Source organism: Carcharodon carcharias, chromosome 11 (genome assembly GCF_017639515.1).
Source record: "Carcharodon carcharias isolate sCarCar2 chromosome 11, sCarCar2.pri, whole genome shotgun sequence".
In the NCBI taxonomy this organism is placed as follows: Eukaryota; Metazoa; Chordata; class Chondrichthyes; order Lamniformes; family Lamnidae; genus Carcharodon; species Carcharodon carcharias.
The window spans coordinates 43496847-43508462 of record NC_054477.1 but is presented as its reverse complement, the minus strand read 5'-3'; the positions used below and the strand labels follow the sequence as shown (position 1 = coordinate 43508462).

Here is an 11616-nt window from a genome sequence, read left to right as displayed (position 1 = left end):
TGCCCTCCTGTACTCTTCAGTGAACCAGGGTTGATCCTCTGACTTGATGGTAATGGTAGAATGGGGGATATGCCAACCCATCAGCTTACAGATTGTGTTTGAGTACAATTCTGCTGATAGCCCACAGCACCTCATGGATACATAGTTGAGTTGCTAGATCTGTTCAAAATCCATCACATTTAGCACAGCGGTAGCAAGACAACACAATGGAGGGTATCCTCCATGTGAAGGTGGGACTTCGTCTCCACAATGACTGTGCGGTGGTCACTCCTCAATGTTGTCATGGACAGATACATCCGTGGCAGGCAGATTGGTGAGAATGAGGTCAAGTATGTTTTTCCCTCTTGTTGGTTCCCTCACCACCTGCTGCAGACCCAACTATGTAATTTAGGACTTGGCCACTTTTGGTGATGGACATTGAAGTCCCCCACCCAGAGAACATTCTGCACCCTTGCCATCCAGAGTGCTTCCTCCAAGTGATGTTCAATATGAAGGAGCACTGATTCAGCAGCAGAGGGAGGCTCTGATGGGTCTGTCCTGCTGGTGGGACAGGACATACCCAGGGATGATGATGGAGGAGTCTGGGAGGATGACGGTCAGGCTGCTGCTGGACTACTGAGACAGCTCCCCCAATTTTGCACTAGCCCCCAGATGTAGTAAGGAGGACTTTGCAGTGTCAACAGGGCTGTAATTGCCATTTCTGGTGCTAGGTTGATGGCGGGTGGTCCGTCTGGTTTCATTCCTTTGTCGTGTCTTTGTAGCAGTTTGTTACAACTGAGTGGCTTGGTAGGCTATTTCAGAGGACATTCAAGAGTGGGTCTGGAGTCATATGTAGGCCAGACCAGGTAAGGACTAGATTTCCTTCCCTAGAGGACACTAGTGAACCAAATGGGTTTTTACAAAAAAAACGATTTCGTGGGCATCATTGGACTTTTAATTCCAGATTTTATTGAATTAAAATTCTACCATCTGCTGTGGTGGGATTCAAACCCAGGTCCCCAGAGCATTACCCTGGGTTTCTGGATACCACTATGCCATCACCTCCCCTGTTAGCCAAGCATATGGGATTGATCATGAAAGCAGAGAGATTCAGTTGAACACTAAAGCCATGGCCAGGAGTAGAGTATGACACCCAGTTCTGCTGAACACACTTTAGATAGGTGGTAGCTGGCTTAAGAGGATGCCAAGGAAATTACCAAATTGGTTCTAGGAATAAAAGGAATTTTAGCTACAAGGTTAGGTTAAAAGAAGCTAGAATTCTACTTGGAGCAAAGGAGTTGAAAAAAATTCAGAAATTTACATGATTGACAGGTTTAGATAAGAAACACTGTTCCCATTAGCTGATCATACAAAGACTAGAATAGGTTTTGGGCAAGAAATGCAAGCAAAGTGAACTTTTTCCCTATAAACAAATGGGTGGAATTTCATAGCCTCCATGGCAGGCCAGGGCCAGAAAACCAAGCTGTTCAAAACTCCATCGACTTTAGTGAGACCAACAGATCCCACCAATGGGAGGGGCTATAAAATTCCATCCAGTGAGTAGTAATGATCTGAAACACTGCCTTCAAGGGTGGAAGCAGAGATGATCAATGATTTTAAAAGGAAATTGGATGGGCACTCAAGGGAAATAAGTTTGCAGGGTTATGGGGATAAAGTGAGGGAATGGAGAACACTTTATATAAAGTAAACATGCACTCTGGAATTATGGGCTGAATGGCCAACTTGTGTGCTGTAATGTTATGGCTTTATGGTGAAACCCTTGATATCACCTCAATCACAAGATCAGAATAGACACTTCTGAACAGGAAATAAAACTACACTGCCAAGTGCAAAGCAGAATTCATTTTGTAATTTGAGGTGCATGATCTGTAACTACTTATTATGCCTGGCCAGCACCAACTAATTGCAAAAAACATTATATTACAAACATACAACCCAGAGAGCTCATTCTCTTGTGGGGGTAGATTCTGTACACTACAACATACTATAATCTAGTCAGTACCTTGGCCAATGATTAGTACATTGAGAGATTACAAGGGAATGTAAGTACAACAACATGCCCTAAAGTTAAATGGGACACTGCTCATTGAATGCAGTGAATTGCAAGAGAAACTGCCCCCTTCACATGTTCTCTTAAAGAGAAAGGGTATAATGGGGATATTACTGCAAACAGTAACTAAGTAGTAACTAATGCCTGTTGACTAAGAGGATAATACTAATTTGGATTGAATATTGTTACTTAGTAAGGCTAGACCTTATGTTCCTCCCAGATGAGGAGCATTAGATTAGATCCCCATTTTAGATTCACCACAAACTTTACTCTGTGCACTCCTGTGGGAAGAGCACATGGCCCAATGCTAGATCTGCTACTTACCCCACATATTAGATAAACAAACCAAAGAGAAGGCCAAGTCACAGACCCACTGTGTAAAAAGTAAATACTCTATTGTTGATTGGACCAGGCACTTAATTAACCATTTTGATCACAAAAAGCACTTTCCTCAACTCCATTCAATGCTCAAACAACAACAGTTAGTGCTTTAATAATTTAATTCACATTTCTATTATACAATTATGCTAGGTAGGAATACAAAAGATCCATTATCCATGCCAGGTCAGTAGCCATAGTATACAAGAGACTAGAGAAATATTAATTCAGACAATATACTTGAAGCTATACGTATTGTCACAGGATAACCTCTTGCCTCGGCAACGGCCGCACAATTCCTGACGGTGTGGTCTCTTTGGATCAATGTGTCGCTTCTTCTGAGTACAAGTGCAGCGGGTTTTGAAACATGTCTAAATATAAGAACAAATAGTATTATCAAATGCAGTTCAATAAATCAAGAACATTTGCCATGCCTTATCTGGTTCAAGAAAATTCCTGCTTCTGAACAATTGAGATTTCCACCCGGACTCAATAGATTCCATCCCAACTGAAACTAACAGTTTAAACATTGTCATACTAAACCAATTTAGGAGCCCATGTTTATGGATGTGCTAAAGTACTTTCCTCAGGTGTATAGCTGGCAATCGTTTCAGCAATAATATTGCTTTGGCTGAAAAGACATAGTCAAAGCTTTGTGTTCAACACATCAGGACAATTGAGAGAATACCAGTACCCAGGGGAAGCAACTTTATAATGTGATGAGTGCCAATTGGTTGGCACATGGACTGATTATTAAGAGGCATTGCCATGGAGAATGCACCAGTTAATGGTGACTGACAACGGTGCAAAGCATTGTTCGAAATTTAACCAGACAGCTTGACTGATTGGTCAAGACAATGAACCAGCAAATGGCTGTCACTCATTTTTAGTTGAGCCAGGTGTAGTGTGTACATGTTCCTTGTCTGCAAAGAACAGGGCCTTGTGTATTAATGCATAGCTTCCAGTACAGAGGGCATTTAAGAATCAGCCACATTGCTGTGGGTCTGATGTCACGTGTGGGCCAGACCAGGTAAGGGCAGCAGATTTCTTTCCCTAAAGTGTACGAGTGAACAAGATGGGTCTTTACAATCAGCAATGGTTGTGTGGTTGGACTTTTAATTCCAGATCTTTACTGAATTCACATTTCACCATCTGCTGTGCTGGGATTCAAACCAGGGCCCTATTCTTTGTGACAGAAAGAACATGTACACATTTGATAGCTAAACAAAAGAGCACCCATTTTAGCTATTTGCTGGCTCATTCCTCAGGGCCTTGACCAATCAAGGTCAAGCTGCCTAGTTTAAATTTCAAATAGTGCTCACCAGTTAACTGCCAGTCACCATTAACTGGTGCAATCTCCATGGCAAAGCCTCTAACAAAGTCCACTTGCCAATCAGTGCTCTTCATAGAGAAAAGTTGCCACTTCCCCTGATGGTATTCTTGCAAGCATCCTAATGAGCGCATGATGAAAAGCTTCAGCAAGAATCTTTTTTCAGCAATACTCTTGTACTACCAAACAATATAGGATTACTTCAGACAGTCTATTCCAGCTGCATGCAATAGATTGTGACCAACCAGCATTACTGAACAACTTAGCTAATCTAGTCACTGAATCTGTAGGCTATTAGCACTATAATGCATCAAAATGTCTGTTCTTAGCCAGGATATTCCAATCATGCTCAATAGAAGTACATTGGCATACATAATGAAGTAATGACATGAGGGATGACAACACTTTGTCCTAACTTCCAAAAGTCAATTTCTTGCCATCTCAAATCACAAGTTCAGAGCTTAAAACTTTCAGCTATGAGCTTACCTGGCACAGAATAGCTTCCACCCTGTAAGGATTGTACCCATTATCACACTTGCGACAAAATTGCTTGAAGTAAACCTGAAAAGTCAGAGTGCACATTAACAACTTCCTGTCCCCTACTGAATGCTGCAAAATTTTGACCTGATCTTGGCAGTTAATGACCCATCATGTTCATAGACTGTCAGTTTTTATACCTGCTTCCAAGTCATAGCAACTTAAAATATTGCCTAACCATCAGGATGGATTTAGGATTCAATTATTTTTGTAGCATCAAATCTTACCGTTTTCAGTAGCTCCTTTTACCCCCAAAATCTTTTCTGGGCAGAAAAGAATCTGAAACCTACTCAATATCAGTGTTATTGGAAAAAGCTTACAAGCCATACTTGTGATTACATATCAGCCACAATGCTATCCAAGATAGCTAGACATGTGCTACAGAAATGTAATGTGCATTAATGGCTATGAATTTATGCACATACATTCATGAATTGTGGTGATGCACAGGAATCAATTATACATCCAGAACTCTACAAAAGGGTCAGCTGTAGAGTTGATTCCATTAAGCCACTATTTAATTATCCAACAATTTTAAATGGTGAGAACACAGTGCCATTTTAAATGCAATTACTTACTGAATCCGATTTTAGAAAGTTTCATGAGTACATTGCTTTAAAAATCAGTCCTTGAATTGTTGGAACTATTTCAGTCAAAAGGAATCATAGCCTCAGTGTTAGATAAATTATCCACCTCGACTAGGAAGTATTCAATAAGAATTACAGCTGTTGAGAAAAGGTTAAGATAAATAAATATTCAGGACATGATTAAAGGCTATGTATTCAATGAGAAAATTTCAGATTTATTAGCAGTTTTCCAGTGTTCTTGATTCAGCAATTGTGCCTTTGGATTCAAAACAATGGAGTGACGTTTGCAATTCAATAAGGGAGGTGCAAAGAAATCAGTTAGTCACAGATTTCCATTTATTACAGGCAATTTACTGGAACCTGACTCAACACTTGGAAACATCATGGCGTAGGGGAGGTCTGACAAATTTAATTCAATTTAGACCTCACTACGGTGGTGGATAGAGTGCCTGCGGATGTTTATACAAACTTCCAGAAGGCTCTGAACAAAACATTGGCAGAAATAAGCCCACAAATTGGATGTAGCCTGGTTACAATGTTCATTAACTGGTTGAAGAGCCAGTGGTGATATTGGCTGAGATTTTGTGGTCAGTGAACTGAAGGCACTTACTGCTGCCTTGAAGAAAGCAGTCCAAAGACCTAGTGATAACTATTTTAGGATTTCACCTTTCCAAAAGAGAATTTCATTCTGTTAGCTGTAAGAAGAGATCGTTGATGTCCAACTAGTGATGGGATTGGCTGCTTAGTCTGCTCAATGACAGGCAGCAAACCAGGAAGTGAAAACCCCTGATCAGAGTGAAAAAAGATTGTGATAAACATGGGATTAAAGAACCTGAAATACTAAAAATGAAGTTTTAAAAATCTGGTTTTCCATTACAATTAAAATTCCAGGATTCCTCAAAAAGGTTCAAGGCCAGAAGGCTAGTTTGTCAATAACTATGCCTTAGTATGCAATTAAAATCCAGTTAGAATTCCACAAGGTGCAGAGTTTTTATAGCTAGCTCACATCAAAACAAGTCATTTCTAAAATTACCATCTGGAGGGGCAAAAATGCTTCACAGCAACTTCTGGATTTCACATGTTGCAGAATCACTGTCATTGACCAGGATCTTCAGTCATAATTAGTTTGTTCTGATTCATGGGATGTGATAAATTGTACTCCCCAGGAGAAAATACATGGGGATTCAAATTTTCACAATAGAAATTATGGTCTTGTATGAAGGATTGGAGAATGGTACATCCAAGCTTGCAGAGGGCAAAGATAAATGTTGCCATAAAAAAGGGACAGACTAAACTCTGAACAAAATTAGAGGGAGTTCAATGTGGGAAAGTATCATCCAAAATATGTTAGATACTAAGAGCTGTGGAGAAGCAAAAGGATTTTGATGTCTATACAAATAAAAGCCTGTGATTTTTTTTTTTTAATTTAAAAGGTAATCAAAAAGCAAATGGAATTTGGAACTTGGTTAGAATCCAGGCAAAATACTGCAGATGCTGGAAAGCTGAAACAAAAACAAAAAGTGGAAAAACTCAGCAGGTCCGACAGCATCTGGAGAGTTCTGAAGAGGAGTCATACAGACTCAAAACGTTAACAGTCTTTCTCGCCACAGATGCTGTCAGACCTGCTGAGTTTTTTTGTAGCACTTTGTTTTGGTTAGAATCCAATTGAAGTAGTGATGCTTTACTTGTACAGAAGTGATCAGATCCTATTTGGTTATTTGATTTTGGGTACTGAGCTTCAAGGCACTGAGGTTCAACACCAGCAGTGCCGAATGGGCTTGTGATTTGGCTACTAATTACAAATATAAAAATAAGGAGCAGGATTAGGCAACTTGGCCCTTTGAGCCTACTCTGCCATCAAGAGATCATGGCTGATCTTATTACAATCTCAACTCCATATTCCCACCTACCCCTAATAACCTTTAATAGGCAAGGTGGTGAATTTACCTCAAAAAGATGATGGATGCAGAGGAAGAGCGTTCTAAAGAATCATGACCCTCAAATTCTCTCATCTTTTAATTGGGCGACCCTCTTTAAATGCTGGCCCCTAGTTCTAGATTCCCCACAAGAGGAAACAGCCTTTCCACATCTACTATCAAGGTCCTTCAGGATCTTATGTTTCAAACCATCTCTAAACTCGAGCAGATCCAAGCCTAACCTGTCCAACCTTTCCTCAAAGCAACTCACCCCTTCCAGGTATTAGGTTAGTAAATCTTTGAACTGCTCCCAACATACTTCCATCCTTCCTTAAATAAGGAGTACTCCAGTTGTACAGGGCATTGGTGATTCCATCTGAAGATGACCTCTCTACTTTAGCATTCAATTCCCCTTGCAATAAACGATAACATTTTATTAGCTTCTCCAATTACTTGCTGTATCTGCAGTCTAGCCTTTTGCAATTCATGTACGAGGACACCCAGATCCCTCTACATCCTCACCGTTTAGAGATGTTTATTCTTCTTGCCAAAATGGATAATTTCACACTTACCCACTTTATATTTTTGAATTTTTAATTTCACCAATTTTCTTTCCACTGAAATTCATAGAACAAAAAGTTTAATCTCTGGTGTTCTAGCCTCAATATTACTTGGTTTGAAGTTAAAGATCTTGGCAATGTGTAGCATGCTGATTTACTACAAGCCTACTTTATGCAATTGGTGTAGAGTTTATACCCCACTGGCTTTGGAAAGGATACAGCAGATACTAGTCCTCATCATTTTGGTAAGTTAGATAAACCTAACTTGTATTTCCTTGAATTTAAAGAGTGATCAATTCAGGTCTTAATGAATTCAGGAATTCATTCAATATGGTAGATACAGAGTAAGTATTTCTTCTGGTGGGAAAAGCCAGAAGAGATCATAATCTTAAAACATGCCCCGGCCATTGAGGGAAGTCATAAGCACCTTCAAAATGTTAGTGGAAATCTAGAACTCAAACTCCGCCACCCCACTCAAAAGGCATTGATGCAGGGTCAAATGAAATGTTGACCATACAGGCACAGTTATCAAGGGATTATGGAACCAAGGTACGGGAATCAAATACAGATCAGCTATGATCAATTGATTTGTAGAATAGATTCAAGTGGAATATCCTACCCTTCAAAAAGACCTTTACAACTGTACTTCAGTAATTTGTGCTTCCTAAGCCAGTTCTAATTACATGCACTAAATTAGGCAAAAAAGAACCAGAAGTTAATAATGCAAAAGAAGCCATTTTACCTGTCAGACTTTTATACAAAACAATACAAAGTTAATCTCAGTATTCCGAATGCAAAGTTAACCCCAGTATCCCAAATCTTTCATTTCAAGTTTTATCCACCTCCTTTAACATCCCTGCCCTCTCTCTCTGTATGGGTTTAAAAAGTACATTTGCACCTCAACACCCCTGCCACACTAAAGAACTTCTAATACAGCACTCACATTGAAGCTTACCTTGTTGGTTCCAGAAATACACCAGACATAAGCACTTTCCCATCTGATATTGCAGTCTTTGCAGTGATAATATCCATATTTCTGTTCTAGAAACTGAGATGGAAGTTAATTTTGCAAAATTCAGAAGTCAAATTATCTAATCAAGTCATTGTTTGCCCATAGTCTGCATAGGTCACTCATCTTTCTCTTGAAGTTAACATTCTTAATTTGGTAGTATTAGGACAGAATTAGGCCTAGTACTTCAGGTAATCAATTTAACACCCAAATCAAGCAAGCACAGGACAAGTATTGCTGAAAAGAGACTCGACTAAGTATTTTGTCTTGCACTCATCAGGACACTTACAAGAACACCAATACAAGGGGACAAAAAATCTATACTGTTATGGGAAGTGTGTGCCAATTGGTTGGCAAGTGGCATTGCCATGGAGAATGCACCCCTGATGGTACTGAGTTAACTGCCAAGCATTATTGAAAATTTCAGCTTGACCCCTATTGACTCATTCCTCAGGGCAATGCCTTGACCAATGAAACTATTAATATACGTAGTTTCTGGTATGCAAAATGCACCACACTGCAAGCCTGACCGAATCTTAAATTGGTTGTCAGGTAATTCTTAGCTCAGAGGATTATTTAGCAAACACTGCTCAAATCACAGATTCACATCTAAATGTTGGACACAAGTTTTGCAAGCACAGGCTGGTTGGGTGCAGCCTGTACCCTGTCCATTGCAAACAGCAGCTGGGATATGCTGTTCGATATTATCTGCCAGTCTTTGGCATGTATGGCCTACCTACTATCACACTGGCACTGAAATTCATATATCAATACTCATTTGTGCAATAGGCAGAACAGTTTTTGGCTTGATGGCAGCATCTTGTTAGTGGAGAATACCACTCGTATTGCTACTGCATAGTAGCAGTGTGAAACAGCTAGCTTCAACTGTTCCTCAATTTTTTGGAGATATCTTGCCCTTCTAGAGTAACCTGAGGTAGACAGTGTGAAATGATCTGATCAGGGTAGCCATTATCCTGTCTTTGATGTGTCCTATTTCAGCATTAAGCCTGCATGGTGAGCAAATGGCTCAGGCTGTATTTACAGTTGCTGATACAGGAGTACAAAACCTCATCTTATTCTACCAGCAACCCCCCCCCCCCCCCCCGCCCCCAAGTCTAAATAAGGGGAAGAAAAAGTAAGAATCCAACCTTGTTTAAAAGATAAGGTCAGGTTAGTACATAATTCAAAGGTCACCTTGAATAAAGAAGAAGTTTCAGCAAATAAGTAAAGTTTCATTTGGGTTTAAATATTCCCAATATCTCCCAGAAATGGGTTGGAACAGGCTTACGTGTATACATAAAGTCTTGCCCACATCTGTTTGTATTGCATTACAAATTCATAAGATGTTTACAGCACAGGATGCCATTCAGTCCATCGTGTCGGTGCTGACCTGCCGAAGGAGCATTCCATCTAGTGCCTTTTTTATTTTCGATAATGATCCAATTCTCCTTGAGCTTCAATTGATCCTGTCGCTGCCACATTTTTCAGGCGATGTATTCCAGATCCTAACCACTCGCTGAGATAAGAGTTCTCCCTCATGTCACCAATTACCCGAAACCGGTGCCCTCCGGCAAAAACAATTTCTCCCCCCATCTGCTCCGTCCCGAACCCGCACTAATTTGGACGACCTGGATCTTCTCAAGAAAAGAAACTAGTCCCGACTTCTTCAATCTAAAACTCTCAGCCTTGGAACCACTACTTATCCTCACTTTTATAAGTTACAGTCACTTGGTTAGATTTTTTTTTAAAAAGTTTCAATTTTACCTGAAATCTGAACTTCTGGCTCCCTTCTCCTGCCCTGGTTTCTGGGCTGTCCCTCTGTTCCGCTTTTTCCCGGTCTTCTTCCTTCTCTTGGGCTGTGTCCAGACCGCCTGTCTCAGGGAGAAGAGCTGCTGCCTTCGGTCTCTCCAGTAGAGGAAAACCGCTCTCCCAGTCCTCGGGTTTGCCCTGCTCTTGGTTCTCCTCCACCAGGCAGCGGTCAAACACTGGCGAGTAGACCGCCACGGGACGGGAGAAACGCACGACCGCGGGGGATCGCGGCTGGACCCCGCCAGCCTCGGGGTCCCCGCCAGCATCGGCGGCAGCGCCCGGGGAGAGCGATCGGGCACTGGGCGCTGCTCCTTCGCTCGCTGCTCGGCGCTTCTGGCGAGGCAGGGTCCTGGGCCCCAGGGAGCACTGGACGGAAGCATCTACTTTCGGGTTAACCTGGATCCCGATCTCTTTGGTATTTGCTTTTCTCAGCCGCGGAGTCAGGTTGGGGTTCACTTGAGAGAGAATAGCTTTCAGCTGCGCCCTCTTGTAGTTGTCCAAGTACTCAACAGCTTCAACAGTACCAGGGGGATAGCTTTTCCGACTATAATTCTGCTGCCTTGATTTTGAGTTGTTATAGGTATACGTGTTCAGGGGTGAATACACAAACCCCTCCATTCCGAACAATCAGTATACATAGGTCAAACTAAAGATGGCAAGATGTATTTTATTTTTTTCAGGAGCAATTTAGACCCCTATCAATTAGTGTTAATCACTCCAAACCAGTTCAAAGTTGTTTTTTTTAATTGTTAAACCAATCATGTAATTGCCTGTATTTAATAGCTTAACAAGGATGAGGCGGTAGCATCTTCTGTTAGGTATCAGGTATGACTTGTGTTAGTTTATGAGTTTAATCCCTACTCTAGAGATTTGAGTGCATTATCTTCTGATTCTGTTCAGGGGAGTGGTTGAGAGACTAAACTGATGTCCCAGCTGTTTTCTCAAGTAGATATAAACTACACTGTGGGATGTAAAATATTCCTTGACACTAAGTGCAAAAAATACCCCTCAGCCAACACCACACGTGACTCAGTTATATCTTTGCCAGTTTGTGAGATCTTGTGTGTAAAATGACTGCTACATTTTCCAGATTACAACAATAATTTAAAAAAATGTTCTTCATTATTGCAAAGTGCTTTTGGGCACCCTGAAAGGCACTACATAACTGTAACTTACTTTTCTCTTTCTGAAGTATGGTGCACTTACATGGCAAAGTAGAGAGCTTGGACCTTCTGTGCACCTCAGTTGAGAAACGGAAATGTTTCGGATAACAGCTGTAATCTGAATAAGCATTTTTTCCACTGGAAACTAACAGTTGTCAACATAGGAACATAGGACTTACGTTCAGGGGTAGGCCATTCACCCCTTTGAGCCTGCTCTACCATTCAATAAGATCATGGCTGATCGGATTGTAGTCTCAATCCTACTTTCTTGTCTGTA

At 40.9% G+C, this 11616-nt stretch overlaps 1 protein-coding gene across 3 annotated transcripts; it reads right to left on the bottom strand.

Moving 5' to 3' along the window:
• Window positions 1–2532: 2532 nt before the first annotated feature.
• LOC121283825 (zygote arrest protein 1-like) lies at window positions 2533–10824 on the bottom strand. 3 transcript variants are annotated; one of them, XM_041198597.1, is made up of 4 exons: window positions 10132–10824; window positions 8314–8406; window positions 4245–4319; window positions 2533–2799 (listed from the first exon to the last, which is right to left on the bottom strand). In XM_041198597.1, exons 1-4 carry the CDS (start codon window positions 10792–10794, stop codon window positions 2656–2658), a joined length of 975 nt encoding a protein of 324 aa, XP_041054531.1. In that variant the 5' UTR covers window positions 10795–10824; the 3' UTR covers window positions 2533–2655. The 3 variants fall into 3 exon arrangements, with proteins under 3 accessions (XP_041054531.1, XP_041054532.1, XP_041054533.1); XM_041198598.1 differs by lacking the exon at window positions 8314–8406; XM_041198599.1 differs by lacking the exons at window positions 4245–4319; window positions 8314–8406.
• Between the last annotated feature and the right edge of the window lie 792 nt (window positions 10825–11616).